Source organism: Drosophila subobscura, chromosome A (genome assembly GCF_008121235.1).
Source record: "Drosophila subobscura isolate 14011-0131.10 chromosome A, UCBerk_Dsub_1.0, whole genome shotgun sequence".
In the NCBI taxonomy this organism is placed as follows: domain Eukaryota; kingdom Metazoa; phylum Arthropoda; class Insecta; order Diptera; family Drosophilidae; genus Drosophila; species Drosophila subobscura.
Genome location: NC_048530.1, coordinates 19,965,055 through 19,983,705, shown reverse-complemented (window position 1 = coordinate 19,983,705; position 18,651 = coordinate 19,965,055). Strand labels below are relative to the sequence as shown.

Below are 18,651 nucleotides of genomic sequence, written 5' to 3'. Positions count from 1 at the left end.
CAAAGCAGCGGGGAAATGGCTTAAACCTTTTGCTGCTGCTGCTGCTGCTGCTGCCTCTGCTGTTGCATGCCCCCCTTTGTTACCGCCCCCACTCCTTGCATTGCAGATTGTTCAGCCTCAGCCCCACTGTCGCTGCCCACTCGCCATTTCATTGGGTTGGCATTGTCTGCAAGTTCAGTGTTCGATAAGCATCAAGTTCTCACGAACTTTTATTGTCCTCAAGACGACGACGACGACGACGACGACGTTGCAGTTGCAGTTGCAAGTTCCAATTCCAAGTTTGCGCTGCACGAGCACCAGGGGGAGAGCGTCGGCGGTGCTGCTGCTGGTGGTGGCTCCTCTTTGGAGCGACATTTTCCAAGCAATTAATGCCAAATTTAGACAAGCCCTCCCCTGCCCTCAGCCCACTCCCCCCATGTTCGGGATTTGTGTGTCTCCAGCAGGAATGACCTGCGGCAAGGGGGAGCTCGCTGCTACTCAGGCAGAGGCAGAGTCAGGCCGGAAGCAACGCCTCACTGACGCATGTCCAAGCCAGCGTCTGCTCCCTGACCCACTTCGGCTGCACGGGCACGGGCTTTACCTCGACTGAATCATTCAGCCAGCGATAAGACGCCCGAAATAGATAGATAGCACCCCACAGGGGCCGCTCCAGTGCCACGCCCCAAGGTGACGAGGGACGACGCATGCGCAACGGCTGGGCCAGGGACAGGGGCAGGGGCAACGGGTCGTAATAAATTTCTTGATATGCGGGACATGTGGAAACTCAAACAAATTAAATTGTAAAACTGAAAATTAGCTAAATAATTTTGGAGTGGTTCGCTGGGTGCGGGGTTTAACCCTTTTTGGGTGCCTGCACCCGCATGTGGCATGGCATGACATAATAATGCAACCGAAGGCCAAAGGCAATTCGATATGCAACCGATGCACAGCACTCGATCGACATTCGATTGCCAATAATTTGATTAATGATTTGGTGGGGAGACTGCAAGGGGAGGATTCCGATGGCTGAGATTGGACACAAATTGAATTGCTGCGATCATAGGATAAGGCTTCAAAGTTGCGTGGAGATTCTCAGCGGAAACAGCGGAAAAAGCTGAATGGATCTCTGGGGGTTCGATTAATTCCCTTTGCTTATTGCTTATCGATTCGGTTTTGGTTTTCGATTAGTTTTTGTGCTCTATTTGTGAAATATTTCTAGCTGCAGCTCTCGAGGCTCTCGAGGCGCCACTTGTCGCATCATTGGCCTTTAGGGCTCTCCGCTCGTCGGCTTGCACACTTTTGATGATGATGATGGCTGTTGCCCCTGCCACAAATGCAATTTATTTATGATTACGAGAAGGATGCAACCTACCTCCCGTGTGCCCTGTGCCCAGTGCCCTGTGCCTTTCGCTGTGTGTCGTCTGTCGTTTGTTTTTGTTGTTCCAGCTTCTGTTGTGACTGCTGGACGACAAACGAGAGGCCGCTGCTGCCGTGGGCGTTGCTGCTTTTGTCAGCGTCTTGGCCTGGTCAGTGCCGCCACACAGAGCTGCTGGCACGACATCATCTGTGCGCGTGTCCATCCCCTGGCTGCTGGCTAAAACAATAGCAACCTTTATTGCGGATAAATCATTACGGAGCCTCGGTCTTGTGGGTGTACTAGACAATGACACGCCCATTAGATGGCAATCCCTACTGCAGCCCCAGATGCTGCTAAAGAGTAGCCCTAAGTTGATTTTATTTACATGATTATCGCATGAACAAGCCAATAGATGGGCCTAAATATTCCTAGGGATTCCGCAGCCAGAGGAGAGCCTGCTCCCATGATTTCTCTCCGCTTTTGAGGCTTTTGAGAGCTGACAAAACGAACGGAGACTGACTGAGTGACGGACATCCATATGTACGGATGGCCATTCAATATGCCAAACACGTACCGCACGGGAACAACCGCATTGAGGCTGAAGCTGAGGCTGAAGCTGAGGCTGAAGCTGAAGCTGAAGCTGGCAACAGCGGCGACGCCCCAAGCCGTAAATCCGAAATGGGGCACACAGCCGTGTGCGAGAGGCATGGGCACGTCCGTCGCATGGTCCGAGATCCCCCACCCACAGATGGCAGATGATGCGATGGAGATGTCACTTGAGTAATTGTCGTCATACGCTCCACTCCGCTTCAGTCCGCTTCAGTCCGTTTGCCTGCCTGCTACCTGGGCCAACAAAAGCCGCAAAAGTGAAGAAAGTTTCGTTTGCGTTGGCGTTGGAGTCGAGTCGAGTCGAGTTGAGTCGCCTTGCCCCGGCAAGAAGGTGCTTTGTTCCCTCTGCTGCCATACTGCTGCTGTTGTTGCTGTTGTGTTGCACAATCTGCGTGGAGAGCTCTCTGCTCCCCAGAGACCAACCGGGCGACCTCTGTCGCTCGCTTGTCGATCGTTTGGCATGTCCAAGACGCACCGTGCCAGTGTCCAACGTGCAGCTATTTAGTGCCCCACAGCCTGTATCTGTATCTGTGTATCTGTGTGTGTCTGTTTTGTTATATCTTTCTGGTCGCATCTTTAGGATAGCCTTTGTATCTGTATCGCTGCTGCTGCTGCTGCTGCTGCCGCTGCGTGTTTTGTATCTGATTTTCTGCCCAATCCATGTGTGTGTGTGTGTGTCTCTCTCTCTCTGCCATCGTCCCACGTTTTGTCCGGCCTTTTGGGACCGACCTGTGTCCACGTCCAAAGACAACATTTCATCATCATCATCATCATCGTTTGCCAGAGCCAGAGGTTGAGGTGCGGTGAAAGGAGCACCTTGAACAATAATTGTCAAAAAAAAAAAAATGAAAGAAAAAAAAAGTAATAATAATTTCAGTTTCTTCTTTTCTTCTGCTCTTTCCCTGGGTTATTATGCATGATCTGTACGATCTGTACGATCTGTTGTGTGTTGTTGTGTGACGTGTTTCACTTTATTTTCGGGAATTAGCAAAGTCTTCTCCCACTCCTCCAGCGCTTCAGCCTTTGCCTCTCGAAGGTGTCTCTGGCTTGGGCTCTCTGATTGATTTCGGCCGACAAGAAGCGTGAAGATGACAAATCCAATCACAACAACAATAGAGTCCTACGAAGAAGACAACCTGCCAACGCAGGTTCTCTCTTGTGGGTCAAGAGAGGTTCCAGCTCCCTATCTCCCCTCCCTCTGCTTCCATCTCTGTCCCATCTTTGATGTCTCTGATGGTATTAGCAGATTGAACATGGAATATGCACTGCCAGAGCACTGTTTAAAGGTGGCAAATGCATCTGAAGTGCGGCAAATTTATGCCATTAGCATGTGCTTGAGATTTATCGTGCTCTTTATTCATTTTGCAGGAAATTCCTGCGATTATTGCATAGTTTTACTCCAGAGCTATAATTGATTCAGGACAATTGAGGAACTTGCGGTACAAACAATTCACAATTGCAACCGAACTTCCATTTGCATTCTGTCTGCCATTTCTCTACTCAAAACCTGTCTGGCAGTAAACTTTTCAGCCGTTTCCCTACCAAAAACCGTTACAGTAACCCGCCAGATTAAACCTCAGATCAAATTTCCATACGGCGCTTTTGGTTTTTTGGTTTAAAAGGACAAAAAATGCACAAAAAGGATCCGCTGCGAGACGAAGGCCGTCACCACAGAATGGATGTCTATCTGCAACACGCAACTAACCAGCAAACTAGCAAAAAAAGCAAAAGGAGCAATGGGTGAGCAGGACAGGACGTTGGGTAACCCTTTTTCCAGTTCATGCTCATAAATTTTCCGTTAAAAACGAATGCATTTTCGTTGAAAGGAACGATGAGGATTTGCTCATTTAAACCAAAACTTGGGCAAAGGGAACCAAAAAAAACGGCCGTGAATATCAGAGTGAAATTTATGCAGCGATCAGCTTACAAATACAAAAAAAATATATGCATAAAAAAAACGGAAAAACAAGAGACAAAAAAACGCATGGCATGGGGTAAGGGTAACGACAATTGCCCGTCTTAGGTCTGGGGTGGCTGTGAGGCTGTGAGTCCTGTCTTCCCATCTTCCTCTTTTGAATCATTGTTTGAATTGAATTAAAAAAGCGACGGTAATCAATGCGAAAGGACGAGAGCAGCCGGCAGCATCAGCTTTCCCACTCCGAAAGTCCCATTCCGGTCCAGGACCCTCCTTTGCCTGCCTCACACATGTGACACATCGAGCACCCCATACCCGCGGCCTCATATCTTGGGAAAATCTTTTGGCCACCACCCAAAACGAACCCAAATGCCGACTGACACACAAAAAACGGGTCCCGAAAAAACAACAATAAGAAAAAAAAAATGCGTCTTCTGGGGTGGGGGGGAGATGCGGAACCGGGACTGCACGAGGGGCATAAAAAATTAATATCACGGGAGGGACAACCCAAATTTGCATAGAAAAAAAATGCCGTTACACACACACACGCGCACACACGCGCACACACGCACACACACGGGGGACAGGACTTGGTCAGAGGACGAGGGCTACCTGGGCGCACAATTTGCACACACAAAACACACAAGGAACTCGTCCCCGACGATCCTTCGAGACCTCCTTCGGGGGTTGCAAAAAAAAAATCACACACACACGCAGGAAGAAGGAGAAAAAACAAGGCCAGAACAAAGGGAAATATGGGAAAAGGAGGCGAAAATAAAAAAAGGAAACTTTAAGGAAACGGCCGGCCGATCGGTAAAAATTGCATAAAAAATAATTGCAAGGCGACAAGCGACAAGCGACAGGACAGGAACGCGGGCCGCTGTGCTGTGCTGTGCTGTCCTGTACTGTCACGTACCCGCACCAACCCCCCCTCCTCCTGGCCTACTCCTGGGTTCCTCCCTACAGCTCCCGGCTTTGGTCCTGCGATGAATTGCGTTTGATTAAGCGACACAAAGGCCGAGACGCGATGCTAGGCTCTCCTCCTTCTGCTCCTTCCTCGCGGCAGGGAGTGCCAGGACATTAGCAGCATCCTTTTACACGCTTCGCATCTGCGCAGGCGCCGCCGTCCCGTCTCGGGGGTAAGCCAAATGAGCGCGCAAAAAACTCGATCGACATGCAGGGGGGAAAAAACAACACACAAAAAACCGTTTACCCCCTGACAAGGGAAAGGATTAGGCACTGAAGGGGAAGGATACTGACGAAGAACAAGAACAAGAAAATGGTTCGAGAAGCAGAAAGAATTCGATGTGGAAAGGGGTGAAGAAAGAGCAGTGGAAGGGGAGGGAGAGAAGCAAAAGCTGGGCTTCGAATTTGTAGAAAGAGGAAGCCTTGGAAGAGAAAGGGTAGAAATGAAGGAATGTTCCGGAGATGAAGAATTCAAGTTTGCGGAGAAGAAATTGAAGAATTATTGCAGATAAGAATTAGAGAAAATAAATGGAAGGGAACCAACAGTAAAAGATGGACCAAGAAGTAATAAAAGAAGGATTAAAAGAAGCAAAAGAAGAAGCCACCTTCCAGCACCACAATGGAAAAGCAGGAGGCAACATTGGCGTTCTCTCTGTCTGTTCAGCTCTTTCGCTCTCTAGTACTCTCTGTCTGCCCCTCTCTGTGGCAGCATCTATTCTTAGAAAAGAGAGCAAGGAGATCTGTAATGGGAAACGGGAGAAGGAGCTGTGGAAGGGGCACTGAGTAAGGGAGAAGGGCTGGTCGCCACACTTATTACGCAGCTTCCGCGATGCGACGCGAGAAGCGGCATTCGACACAAAAGATCCCCGGGGTCCAGGGGAGGCTGCTGCTGCGCACATCCCAAGCAAACCAGAGAGAGAGAGCAGTCCAGGATCTGTGTGGAGCATTGTCTCCATAAATAGCTCACTGAACCGTGTATGCTGGAAATATCTGATGCTCTTTGAGGCTATCATATGATCTTGAATGGGAAAATATGATCCCAAAGTTAGAAGTTTGAAGTGGAGGTCCTAGAAAACTTGGATCGATGAGAACAAATAACGAACTCTGCCATCAATGAGATAAGATAACGCTCCAAGTGCTATTTGTATTTAGATTGAGGATAGATTGAGGTATCCAGAAGGTAAATCTAGAAGACGCTTTCTTTAAAGAAATGCTTAAAATGCTTTAAAGATGCTTAAGATATTAATTTTAAAGCCATCGATAAATATTATTTGAAACTGATTTATTTAATTGGAGAGCTTTAGATATAATTCATTTGATTCCTTCATTTGGCTGCTCCAGGGCCTGTTCCATTGGGTGCCATTGAAGGACTTTCCCCATCTCCTGTCGGGTGGCCACTGGCCATCCCCAATGGATGGGAAAACTGCCCTTTTGGCTTGGCCCGTGGCCGTCCATTGCCATTGGTCATTGCATGTTGGTCTCTTAACTCGTTCTCCCTCCCTGCTATCTCTGTCTGCCTCTATCACTCTTTTCTGGGCTAGTTCTTTTAACCCTCTTGTGGCTCCCCCACCATCCATCGTCTAATGGCTGCAGCAACAACTCAATTTTCTGGGCAGCGATTAGCAGCGGACAGAGACGGAAACGGAGACGGACAGTCCTCATATGTAGAGCATAGTAACTCCCGAGAGAGGGGGTGGTCAGGGAGCATAGAGACAGAGAGAGAGAGAGAGAGCGCCAACGCAGGGCAGCGACGCTGAAGTCGAAGTCGCTGCTGCTGCTGGCGCTGGCGCTGACAGCGACGGCCAGTCGGTCCAAAGATGTTTTCATCCCCCTGTTTCCTTGAGGTCCACTCGCAGCACGCACACATGCCCAGCCAGAGAGTGTGAGAGAGAGAGGCAGCGAGGCAGCGGCAGCAGCAGCGGTGGCAGTGGCAAGCAGCAACCCCTCTGCATGTGTGTGCGTGTGTGTAGTGGTGGCTACCACACGTTTTTTTTTGTCGCTCTCCTCTGCCGATGCCCACGGACTAACAGAGCAATAAAAAAACGTATGCTGCTGCCGCTGCTGCCTCTGTCAGCGTCAGCGTCGACCGCACAGCCTCTCACACAGACACGCATACGGGCAGAGCGGAGGGGTGTGGGGAGAGGAAGGACCGTGCCCTGAGGGACTGGGACTGGGACTGAGACCGAGACCGAGACCTCGACTCGACCGTGTGGACGACCGTCACAGGAAGACATCGAATTGTCAGTCCACGTGAAGCCTCTGAGGGGTCAACAACACACGCGCTCTGCCCTTCCAAATGCGCTTCCTTCGCAAAAACAGAGAGTTGAGATCCTTGTGGCAAACAGAAACGTAACCGTTAGCCGTTAACCGATTGAAACCGATTCGTGTCGCCTGCCCGCGAAAGTGTTCCCGAAACGAGACATTCGCTCAAAGCTCCCACCACACGCAGGACACTTGGATTACCTACGATCGTGTGTAACCCCCCGCCCCCCCAGTGCCTCACCAACTAAAACTTTTTTTTTACAATTATTAAAAATAAATAATTTTTTTGAAACAAACCAAAAACAAAACAATTTGTGATGTGTTGAGAAAACGAAAAGCAATCCAAAAAGAAAAACACAAAAAACAAAAGACAAAACGAAAATCCTTCGTTGCTTTTTTTTTTTTTGTGGAGCAGAAGGAGCCGCCATACAAAATGTACAACAAAATGCTGTCGATCAGTGAGGATCATGGATTCCGTTCGCTGAGTCGTAAGTGTCCACCAAAATATAGCCCCACCTTGTGGGGGTTCTACGAGCTCCAGTGGAGAATTGGCTCGTTGGGGTTGGAGGTCCGATACCATCATATCGGTCCGAGAACATTTCCCAATAAGCGACCGACAAAAAAAGAATACAACGCATGTATCGTGTCCCCCAGCACAGCCGCAGATAACCGCAGAATTTCTTGGAAATATTTCTTGGAACATACCAACTCCCCCACTCGGTCCGTGTGTTCTTCTTCCTGTTCTGTTCTGGTCTCTCTCTCTCTCTTTAATCATTTGCCGGTGCTACGTCTCTGACTCTGACTCTGCCTCTGTGGTTCCCCAAATAGATACAACAGGCAAATGTGCGGACAGTTTTTGATAAGCGAAACAACAACAGCAAAAGCAATAAGCCAACGCCCGCACCCACAACCACACATATCCATGGTCCCATAGCCTGAGCCGATGGGGAGTACGTAGACCTACTTACTGCAGAAGCGAGGGGTAACCTTACCTACCCACAAACGCACTCGTATATAGATCGCAGCTATTTACATATGTCCGTGGCTGTAGCTCTGGCTCTGGCTCTGGCTGTGGCTCTGGCTGTCGTTGACTTTCGGGAAATAAAACACACACACTGCCCCACTCCGCCACCTCGAAGCACCTTGCCTCACAACACAAACACAAATACAAATATTTTAGCGACAAAAAGTAAAACTTACACAAGCCACATGTCTTATCAAAGAAAAAATGAGAGTACCACGGCTACAACGCACAACAATGGATACATTCTGTGGCATTGGCATTGGGCAAACAGAGCCCAGTCGGTTCCTTTTGGTGGGAGACCCATGTCCAGAACACTCTCCGGAGAGCAGCTACAGAATTCTCAGATACGCATACAGATATGTACGTGAAGTGGTCGCCACATCAAAGGTGCAGTGCACGTTGACTGCAATCTGCTCTGGCAATCTCCCGTCACCCCAGAGCGGTACAGTCCTGAGGCTTAGCTTTCCAGCGCTTTAATTTGAATAAAACTATCTTGGAGTTGTCTTGGAAATCCATCTTCAATCGGTTTCATCGATTAATTATTGCATTTTCCTATTTATTTGTGTAATTTTTATTTTTTATTCTTACTTTCATTGAGCATTTCTTTTGGTTTCTTTTGGGTTGTTTTTTATACCTAATTGTTGTAGTCGTGTCTTTTGCCTTGTTCCCATTTCCTTTGGGCTTATCAGTTGGCCATGTGTGTCCAGCTTTGCCCCACGCACACACACACACACACACACACACCGCACACACATGGATATGGTATATGTTAATGCCTGATTCCAGGCCGCGACCGCTGCCGCCCATATTTGCATATGGCTCATTCACTCAACCTGGCGGCATGGCATATCCCAATGCCCATAGCCACGGTTACGGTTACGGGTACGGGTACGGGTATGGGTTCGGGGTCCGTTGGCTGTTCATTTGTTTGCTTGTTTGTTTGTCCAGATACGCGTTACCTTACCCGTGTGCCCTGTGTCCGCACTCCGCACTCCGCACTTCTCCCTCTTCGCTCCCGAAACCCCAAATCGTGCAATCGTGGGGCAAACGCACATATGCGGGTGTTATCAGCAGTCAGCGCTCTAGCTTTTGGCTAACCGCTTCTTTTGCCACCCTACTGAACCACAGCAGACCACAACGCTTCAACCGCAGCACCACTGCAGCTCCAGCTCCAGCACCAGAGCGCCAGAGTTCCAGAGTTCCAGAGCTCCAGCTGTGAGGAGCGGAACAGCTCGGGGCGGACATTGGGCAAATAAAACCAAATTTTTGTATGCTAAAACACTTTGCGAAGGGCCTTTTGCCGTTGATAAGAGAGAGAGAACATGGAGAGAGAGCGAGGAACACACAACAGGAATCATTGTGGCGGGATATGGGCAGTGGCAGCACTTTGTGTGGGAGTTTGACTGGCACTGGGGCTGGGACTGCGACTGGGGAGTCGCCGCTGCTCTGCTCTGCTGTGTTTGTTATAGTTTCAGCTGCTAAACACCTTTCCATTCCACTGATAATACATACAAACATTCACATGTACATGTGTATGTGTGTGTGTGTGTAATTTGTTTAAACAAATTAAGTCGACTTTACTTTACCAGCTGCCCCGCGCTCTGTGGCTCTGCTGCTGCTGCTGCTGCTGACGTCGCTTTGTCACTGTCAAAAAACCGAAAAATATAAGAAGACAAAAAATAAACTTATTGCTTATTTGTGTGGGTAATGGACACACACACACACACACATACACACAAACGCCCCCGCAGACACTGTGTGTTGTTATCTGTCAAGAAAAAAAACGTATAGAATTTTCGAATTTGTTTAACCTTTTTTTTTGGTGTTTTTTAAATGAGTTGGCCAGCAAAAAACAAAAAACCTGGCCCAGGCCCAGGCACCATTTTTCGAATATTTACACAGCATTTCTGACGGCCTTTTGTTGTGTTTTTATTTAACCCAAAAGACAACGAAGTGGAGCAGCACTTGGCGTCGTATTTTAATTGGTTTCCCATTCGCGGGTATCAATTCCTTTGCTGCCTTTGTGTGTGGCAAAATTTGTGTAGTGATTGAAGTGGTTGCAAGGTGTTTATCCCTCAGATTGCCTCCAAAGTATTGCCTTTAAAGCGCGAGTTTGATTCTTGAGCAAAACTTGAGCTACGATTCCTTTTCCTTCTCTGACTCCGCCCGATAGTTGGTCCAGTTTTTCCCTGTGGCCGTGACGCCATTTTTCATTTGGCTTTCCCTTGCGGACAGGAGCACCTAAAAACAGCGCCGACGAGCATGTGGCTTGCGGCTCTCTGCCTGGTTTTTATGGCGTTATACACACTAGAATAGAGCCACCCACCCACACTCCCCGCCAGCCATGGCCTCCTTCCACGCAACCTTTGGGCCATAAAACCGAATCCTTCGACGCTGGCTTGCTGTCCGGATTGTGCCACGAATGGGGGCATAAATTAGCACAATCAACGTATTGTTTTCTGTTTTCTGTTTGCCACGCCTCCAACTACTCGCCACTCGCCAGTCAATAACATGAAAATGTTATAAATAACAAAAATACACACACAAACAGGAAGGAAGGAGCAAGGAGCACGGAGGCAGGGAGCCACGGAGTGTCTCTGACGATGGGGAGATTCATATTTTCTTGTCGCTGATAATTTGCGCAAAACTTCTATTAATATGTTAATTCTTAATTGTGCTACTTTGAGGGCTGCTGCTCCGTCCAGAATCTAGTGCCAGTGCAGTGAGTGGGCCTCCCCCCAGGTCCCAGTCACAGTCCCGCCCTAGTAGCAGCTCGTAAATATTTCGCTTAAGCCGAGAGACGCGGCTAACAAATCGACGGCACTTCAATTTATAAATATAGCCAGCCAAAAGGGGGATCCCATGGCTGGCTGAGAGGGTGGATGAATTAATTACACATATCCCGAAGGAAGGCAGGAGCAGGGGGGAAAGGCAGTTTGCCCATGACATCACACAGCATCAATAAATACAATAAATACTCGCATCCTTGTGCGTATCCTTACGCGACAGCCACCAGTTATGACACTCTGCTGCAAATATATTTGATGTTTCGTCTCTCAATTCAATCTGGTCAAGGGTCGCCGGCTTTGGCTTCGATTAGGGAGATGGAAAAGAAAGGGGTTTTCGTTTTCCTCGATGCCAAAAGCTAATGCAATTTATGACTTTTGGCCACGGCTTTGGCTTTGGCTTTGGCTTAGAGACAAAAACTCTCACTCTCAGTGGCAGTCCTGGTGCTGTTGACACTTGTGTCAGGCGGACTGTCAGCACCGCTGTCTGACATTTGACAGCTCCACAAATAGCAGCAGCAACACCACCACCACGAGCACCACCCTTTCACCTTTTATTTTTGTTCTCTGGCCAGCTGCTCGAACGCTTTACCCTCTTCAGCTGGCGGCGCAATATTGCATGCCACTGCCACTGCTGTCGCTGCCGCTGCTGTTGCGGCTGTCAATAAGTATTTTGCTGTCTTTGTTCTTTCATGGACTCCTCATGGACTCCACCCTTAACCCCTACTTTCGGGCTAATCTCTGGACAAACATCTAATCTAATCGCTTAGGCAAATAGCAGGCAACGCCCCCCCAGCCACTGTGCCACCGTGCCACTGTGCCTCTGTGTCCATCTCACTGTCTCTGGCCACGCCTACGTGCGGCAAGCAGGTAGAAAGACAACCAGGTAGGCCGCTGGGTCCCTGCCTCTGTCTTTTGGGCCAATTGCAGGCCGCATCGATTTCACGCCAATGATCGCCAATCAATAAATAAAATAATAATCAGCATCAAAAAAGGGAAACAAATTCTCTTTTTTTTACCAAAAAAAAAACCTAAAAAAGGAAAACCGAATCAAATCGAAATGAAGCGAAAATTTGTGGCCAGACCCAGGCAATCAGCAAAAATTACCGAAAACAACATCGTGTCACATGTATGCGTGGCAGCTCCCCTCCAGGATAGAGCACAGGACGAACAATCAATTGATAGCAACAAAAAAAGAAGGAAAATAAATATATATGCGAGAGGAAAAAGTCAGTGAGGAGGAGGAGGAGGAGGATGTGCGGTGTGTGCGGTCACGGACAATGGCAAAGTTCCATGAGAGATGATCAAATGCTTAGGGCGCATTAGTTATTGTTTGGCGAACCCAGGGAACCCAGAGCAGCCACGGGCCAAGCCGCAAATTGCTTCAAACTGGACATAAAAAATGGACAAGGGATGAGGCATGAGGCATGGGCCATGAGGGTGGAGGCAGGACAAGTGGCAGGCGCGACAGGGAGTCAATAATTCATAGATATATTTCCTAATTGATTGGCAGTGGGACACAGGACATGCGGTAATTGAGTGTGTGACATCGATAGCTCCCTCCCCGTTGGACATAGATTAAAGCTCATTATAATCATAGACCCATGGACCCATAGCTTATGGCATACAAAACAAAAAATATATCTTGAAACAATAAAAAATATTCTCCAGCAAAAAAAGGAAAGGAAAGGAGAAGGAAAAACTTGTGTGAGATTTCGATTTGAAGGACGCTGGCCCCCGGGGGGCTGATGTCCTCGTTCTATTTGGGTTGTGGCTCTGCCCAGAAGTTTTTGTGTTCGGTCAATCAAGTTCCATCGACGAAAAGGAATCGCGGGGAGGAGGGGGGAAAACACACACACAAAAGTTGGCAGGATAGCCGCAGGATATATTGCGAGACTTTCGTTGTTGTCGCTGCTGCTGGTGTTGCTAATTTCTGGGGCAGATAAGTCGCCATGACAACAGCAGCCGAATCAGTTCATTGCGCTTCGAATTAATTGCAGGAGGAAGCAATTTCGGGCTGAGCCACTGGAATTTATGGGCCAAACTAGGCACAATCAGTCCCACCACCAAAGTCTATGAACTGAACCACTGTTGGTGCCCCTTCTGCCACACACACATGTGTATGCAAATAATGCGGCCTGAAATCAGCTGAAGTTCCCTCTCCTTCCGCTCAGCGTTCAGCGTTTTTATTGTTGTTTGTGGCATTTAGGCAGAAGGCGGAGGGCGGAAGGCGGACACACAGCTCAGAGGCAAATAAATTAAAGTGCATGCACGGGGCACTGCCCTCCCACTTCTACTGCTTACAGCATGCGGCATGCAGCATGTAGTATCTGCTTATCTGAGGCCGAGCGATCCCCCCCTGTCCATATGTAAATAAATTGCAGCAGGCGGAGGGTTGTCATGGTTTCAGTTGCTGCAATTAGTTAAGAGGGAACTATCGATGAATATATCGGTTATCGGTGAACAGTCGACAAATTAGTGGGTAAAAATCATCAGAATTGGTGCTTGTGATTATTAAAGTCTCGCAACTGCCGCCAGAGGACATGGCCCCATAAAAGTGACAAAATGAAGAGGCAAAGCAGCAAAGGAACTAAATTAGAGACAACTCCTTGCCCCCACACCACCCCAGAACGGAGACAGGACACAGTAAATTCAATTCCACATGCCACATTCCGCAGAAATGGCTTCCTCTTTTGGTGGGCCTTCCCTTTCCCTTTCCCTTTCGCTCCCCTTCCCTTTGCTTCGTTCTGGAATTAAGCCAGAATTGATGGCCCACCATTCGATGGGCCATAAAACGGGTCGCCAATTGGCGGAATTGGGGGAATATTTATGAACTGAAAGTGTAGCGAGAGCAACCATTAAACCGACTCCCATCCTCCTTGCAGATTCTGACTCCACAGAGAACGATGCGGTTGCCGCACAGGACATTCTCACGTGCGGCGCCTGCCAGAAGGCATTCGCCCTCTCGGACATTGTCAAGTTCATCCAGCACAAGGTGCTGCAGTGCAACAAGGAGAACTATGGCCAGTGCTCCACGCAGGGTCCCCAAATGGACCGTGACGCGGAGGAGGGCCGACCCCTGAGCCTCGTCAACCGCCGGCCCTCGATCTCGGGCATACCCATCACAGGCCGCAAGTCCGCACCATCCGTGGTGGTCAGCAGTGGCGGTGGCCCTGGTGCCACGGCTGCCACAGCAGCGGCCGTTGCCGCAGCAGCAGCTGCAGCGGCGGCAGCCAGCAGCACAGCCAGCGGCTCCAGGATACACACCCCGCCACCAAGTCCCGCGGATCTGCTGGCCGACGGTGCCAGCAGCACGCCCAAGCGTCTCGTTGACGGTGAGTCATCACTGGAGAGTCCTTCTTGCAGCTCCTTCTGTGTACTGACGCAGCTCCTTCCCGCTCTTTCCCCCAACAGAGAACGACAACACAACGCCCAAGGACAGCAGCGAGGCGGCGGCCACCATCGAGGCCTCGATGCGCGGCAGTCCGGCGGCCATTGAGCGGCAGGCGGGCGGCGACAGCAGCTGCGATCTGCTCGATGAGGAGCAGCATCCACACACGCCCAAGGTCAAGCAGGAGCCGTATGCCCCCGACGAGGACATGTCCCATCTCGCAGGATCGCAGCAGCAGCAGCAGGAGCAGGAGCAATCCGCTGCCGACTGCCAGCCCCTGGCCAAGCGGCCCAAAATGGAGCTGGTCGATGCCGAGGCCAACACAGTCCACACAGGTGAGTGTCCTCATGCCACAAAGTACACTGCCCCGCCCCGCCCCGCCCCCTCCTGCGCGTGTCGTGCCCATTCTTGCCGCATATTTGGGTGGCAAAATTAAAATTCACAAAGTGCCACCCAGTCCAGCCCAGTCCGCAGTCATTTCGGGCGACAGTTTTGACCAGGGGCACGAGCAGAGCGTAGAGTGGAGAGATGCGGAACAATTTTTGTATGTGCCGGAGCTGGGCAAAAAATGTGTTTGATGTGTGTGCCACACAAAGGGGCGGCACAGTGGATAAGTCGCAATGCTGATCGGGCCGCGGGCCCTCAGCGATAAGCTGCAGCTGCAGTCCGTCCGAGAAGTACACAAAAAAGCAAAACAGAGACTGAAAAAAAAGGAAGCAGAAAGCAGTGCGGATACGGATGCGGACACTGGGATGGACGGACATCAAAGCGCAGCAGCAGCAGCAACTCTCTGACAGAGAGAGAGAGAGAGAGAGTGAGAGCAGAGTGCAGCAGCAGAGGCAGGGACACTCGGACACAGGGACACAGGGACACAGGGACAATCGAAGCTTCCCGAAGGGCAACCCCCACTGTCATCTTCCATTTGCAGTTGAACTTCCATGCCATGCCCTTGCCCCTGCCCCTGCCCCTGCCCTTACCCTTTGACTTTGACATTTCAATGCAAATGATGATGAAAAGCCAAAGACAGCAATAAAAATACACGACCAAAGCAGCGGAGAGTGGAGGACAAAACAAAGCTTCTCTCTCTCGCAGTGAGATTGTGCCTCGAGGGTAATTTGAATGCCGCCTCAGACGCAGCGCATTCTGGACAGGCGAAGGAATGTGCCGCGGAAGGGGGATGCTAGCCACTTGACTGGACAAAGGATGTGGCACTGCGGCACTGCGGACACTGGACTTGACATACGCACAAAAGCGGGCGAAGAATCACAGCGAACAGTGCGGGAAAGGGTCAGCTTTTAGCAGCTGGACACGTGCCATGATCTCGCTCGCGCGCTCTGTGTTTGTGTGTGCGTTGCGTGGGTCAAAGGTCAGAGGCATAGAGATGCACAGGTAAACGGTCGCGTGGCAGAGTGGTCAACGGTCAACGGTCAGCGCAGCTTCAGCTGGTAGCAGACGAGCAGCAGCTTAACCCTTGAACTTTTGTGCGAACACGACAAAAAAAAACAGAACAGAACAGAACAGAACAGAACAAAACACAAAAGTCAGTGACAATACAACAAAGTGGTTTGACTCCGACAATGGACGAAGGAGCAGCGAAACGACCAACGACAACTGACAGCCTTTCGACGCACAGAGATACACAGATACACACACACACACACACACACACACAGATACAGCTAGAAGTGATGGGAAGCGCGGATGTGCAGAGGATACAACTGGGGGATCCCCGCGTTAATTACGCATTGTTTTCTCGCTCGCTCTCTCTCTCTCTCTCTCTATCTTTGATTTTTTTCTTGCTTTTTGCTGTGTTGGCTGTCCAACCCAACTCCTTTGAGCCCCCACCCCCCTGGCAGGGCCATTCATTGTTGGCCATTTGGTAATTATAAACGTGAAGAGACTGAGAGAGAGAGTGAGCGAGGCCAAGGGGCATGCCATGGCAACCGAACAGGCAAACAGGCAACCCATCCATCCATCCATCCATCCATCTGTCCGTCTGATCTGATCCTGGACAACAGCAAAAGAAAAAGCGAAACAAACAACGAAAAAACGTGAATGAATAAAACGAACAAACTGTCAACAAAATGGATATTCGTTTGCGAATGCTGCAACATGTCTTGTTTTGCCTCTCTGCCACGCTGTTCCACGCTGTTCCACGCTGTTCCACGCTGTTCCACCTGTCAGCGAATCACAGCAGCAAATGTGAATGTGAATGTGAATGTGCCACAGTGAGTGGCGGTGTGAGTGTTAATTATCAATTTCGCTGGCACACAGCATGTCGCGACCGCAATGACAATGAAACACCATCAGCACTCATCCCGGCACCCCCCTTAGTGATGGTTGTAGGAGTGGGAGGGAGTGGCTCGAGTGAAGGTCGCCAAAAGGGTTAAGGGTCAGAGAGATGGATGCGGCTTTAACCACAGCATCAGGCCATTCAATTATTGACTCATGCTGGCACTAAGCCAGAGTGTCATCTAAACAACGAAAAAAGAGAGAACTGACCCCAGGACACGCGGGATATGGGATCCCCTCATGCAGAGAGTACCTTTCCCCTCCCTTGCGCTTGCTTTTTTCTTTCCGAATCAATGGCTAATGCGCAGAGCTCATGCAATTTCACGTCCTTCCCTTGGTCTCAAAGGATTAGAGCTGCTGGCTCCTTTTGTCTGTGTGTTGCCACAGAGAGAGAGAGAGAGAGTGAGTGAGAGAGTAAAAGCGGAAAAGGATACAGCCAAGGGCTTAAGCAAAAGGTCGACTCAACTCGACTCGCCTCGCCTCGCCTCGCATCTCCCAGTAAGAGCCATGCAAATGCGTTCATGGCCCCCGGGATGCTGACAGTTGGCAAAGCTGCAACAATTATCCCATTACAGGGGAACCCTTTCTTTCTCCTTTTCTCCTTTTTTTTTTGGCCGTGCGCCCCCCCGCTGCTCCTGCGCATCACTCATACGCAACGTGGAGCGGGCGCGGGAGCGGGTGCTGGCAGGCAACCAAGCGGACAAGCAGGCGGTCAATTTGCCATTTCCTGTGGCAACTTGATGGCTTTGTTTGCCACCAGCTTCCGCCTTACGGTCACTTGAGTCGGTCCTTCTCCTCCACCCGCCAGCAAGCGAGCAACAAAGCAACGAGGGATTGTCTCTGGTTCAGAGTTCTGAGTTCCCAGTTCTGAGTTGAGATGAGCAGCTGACAGCAGCAGAATCAGAATCAGAGCTCGTGGCACTCGTCGAACAAAGGAACACATCACCTTCCCACCTTCCAGGCCGGCGCATCCTCTTTGGCGCGTGCTTTGCGCGGGTCTCCTTCTGGCAAACAGAAGGAAGGGCTCTGATCGGGGATCGGGATCAAATGCCCGATGTTTTTCGACAACTTTTACCTCTTTTTTTATGCCGATAATGATAATGATGATGGCTTATACACACGTATATGCGAGCAGGGATCGTGTGCTGCTGCTGCTGCTGCTGCTGATCATGCGCAACCCCTTGGCACAATAATAAAGGGATGAAGCCGAAGGATGAATTGTCTGTCAGATTCATTTGCATTTCCTGCCACGCTACGTGCGGCAGGAGGCATGCGGGGCCAGTCGATCCCCGTGATCCCTGTGATCCCCTCTGCCCAACACACACGCAAAAAAGGTCGCGACAAAATCATGTTCAACATGCCTCACCTTTGACAGAGGAAGCTGCCTGCTGCCTGCTGCCTGCTGGCTCCTGCCTCTGGCTTCTTCCTCTTCGTTCTGTCGCGCGTAACGTCATAAAAACACACACACAAAAATAATAGTAAAAAAAAAGGAAAAGTGTGGAGAATGCGTGTCCTGCTTAACCCCGTGGCAGTGTCTCGTGCGCGACAGGCGTTTTTCCTACTCCAACTCCTCTTTCTACTCCTCTTCCCCTCTTCCTTTCAATTTTTATTTTCTATTTCTTTTTTTTATATATTTTTGGGAATTTTCCTTTTTTCTCGCTGGCAGCAAACCGTTTTAAAGCGTCATTTAGATGCAGAGAACGTCGTCGCGCATCCTTCGGGGGTAGTTGCGGCCCTCATCCCCCATCCAGCTCCCCTCCCCCTTGCCCTTCCTCCTGCGGTAATAGTTGAGCATTAACACCTTGTCCACCGCCATGTCCTGGCGACATGTGGTTCCATTTCGCCTTCGATTGGGAAGCGCCTTTCGCTTTTTATATATTTTTATTTATTAGAAATTTTTACATTTTTCATAAATTCTCATTTTGCCCGCCGGCGCATCTGTTGCGTCCCCTGGCAGGACATGCCACTTGCCACTTGCCAGTTGCCACTTGCCACTTGCCACAGGATGTGACATGGTGGGCTGTCTGTCGGCTGGGGGGTGGTGGCTGAGCGTGCCCCATGTTGCATGGC

The 18,651-nt window shown here is 50.0% G+C and overlaps 1 protein-coding gene across 4 annotated transcripts in view; it reads left to right on the top strand.

The window, feature by feature from the left end:
- Window positions 1-18,651, top strand: part of LOC117893471 (B-cell lymphoma/leukemia 11A) — a 47,172-nt gene that overhangs the window by 24,776 nt on the left and 3,745 nt on the right. For 3 of the 4 annotated variants that reach the window (XM_034800116.1, XM_034800123.1, XM_034800097.1), the window contains 2 exons: window positions 13,784-14,233; window positions 14,313-14,624. In XM_034800116.1, the coding sequence (XP_034656007.1) occupies window positions 13,784-14,233; window positions 14,313-14,624 (762 nt within the window). Of the gene's footprint in view, window positions 1-7,487; window positions 7,577-13,783; window positions 14,234-14,312; window positions 14,625-18,651 lie in introns of those variants that run through there. The other variant, XM_034800106.1, reaches the window with a different exon arrangement.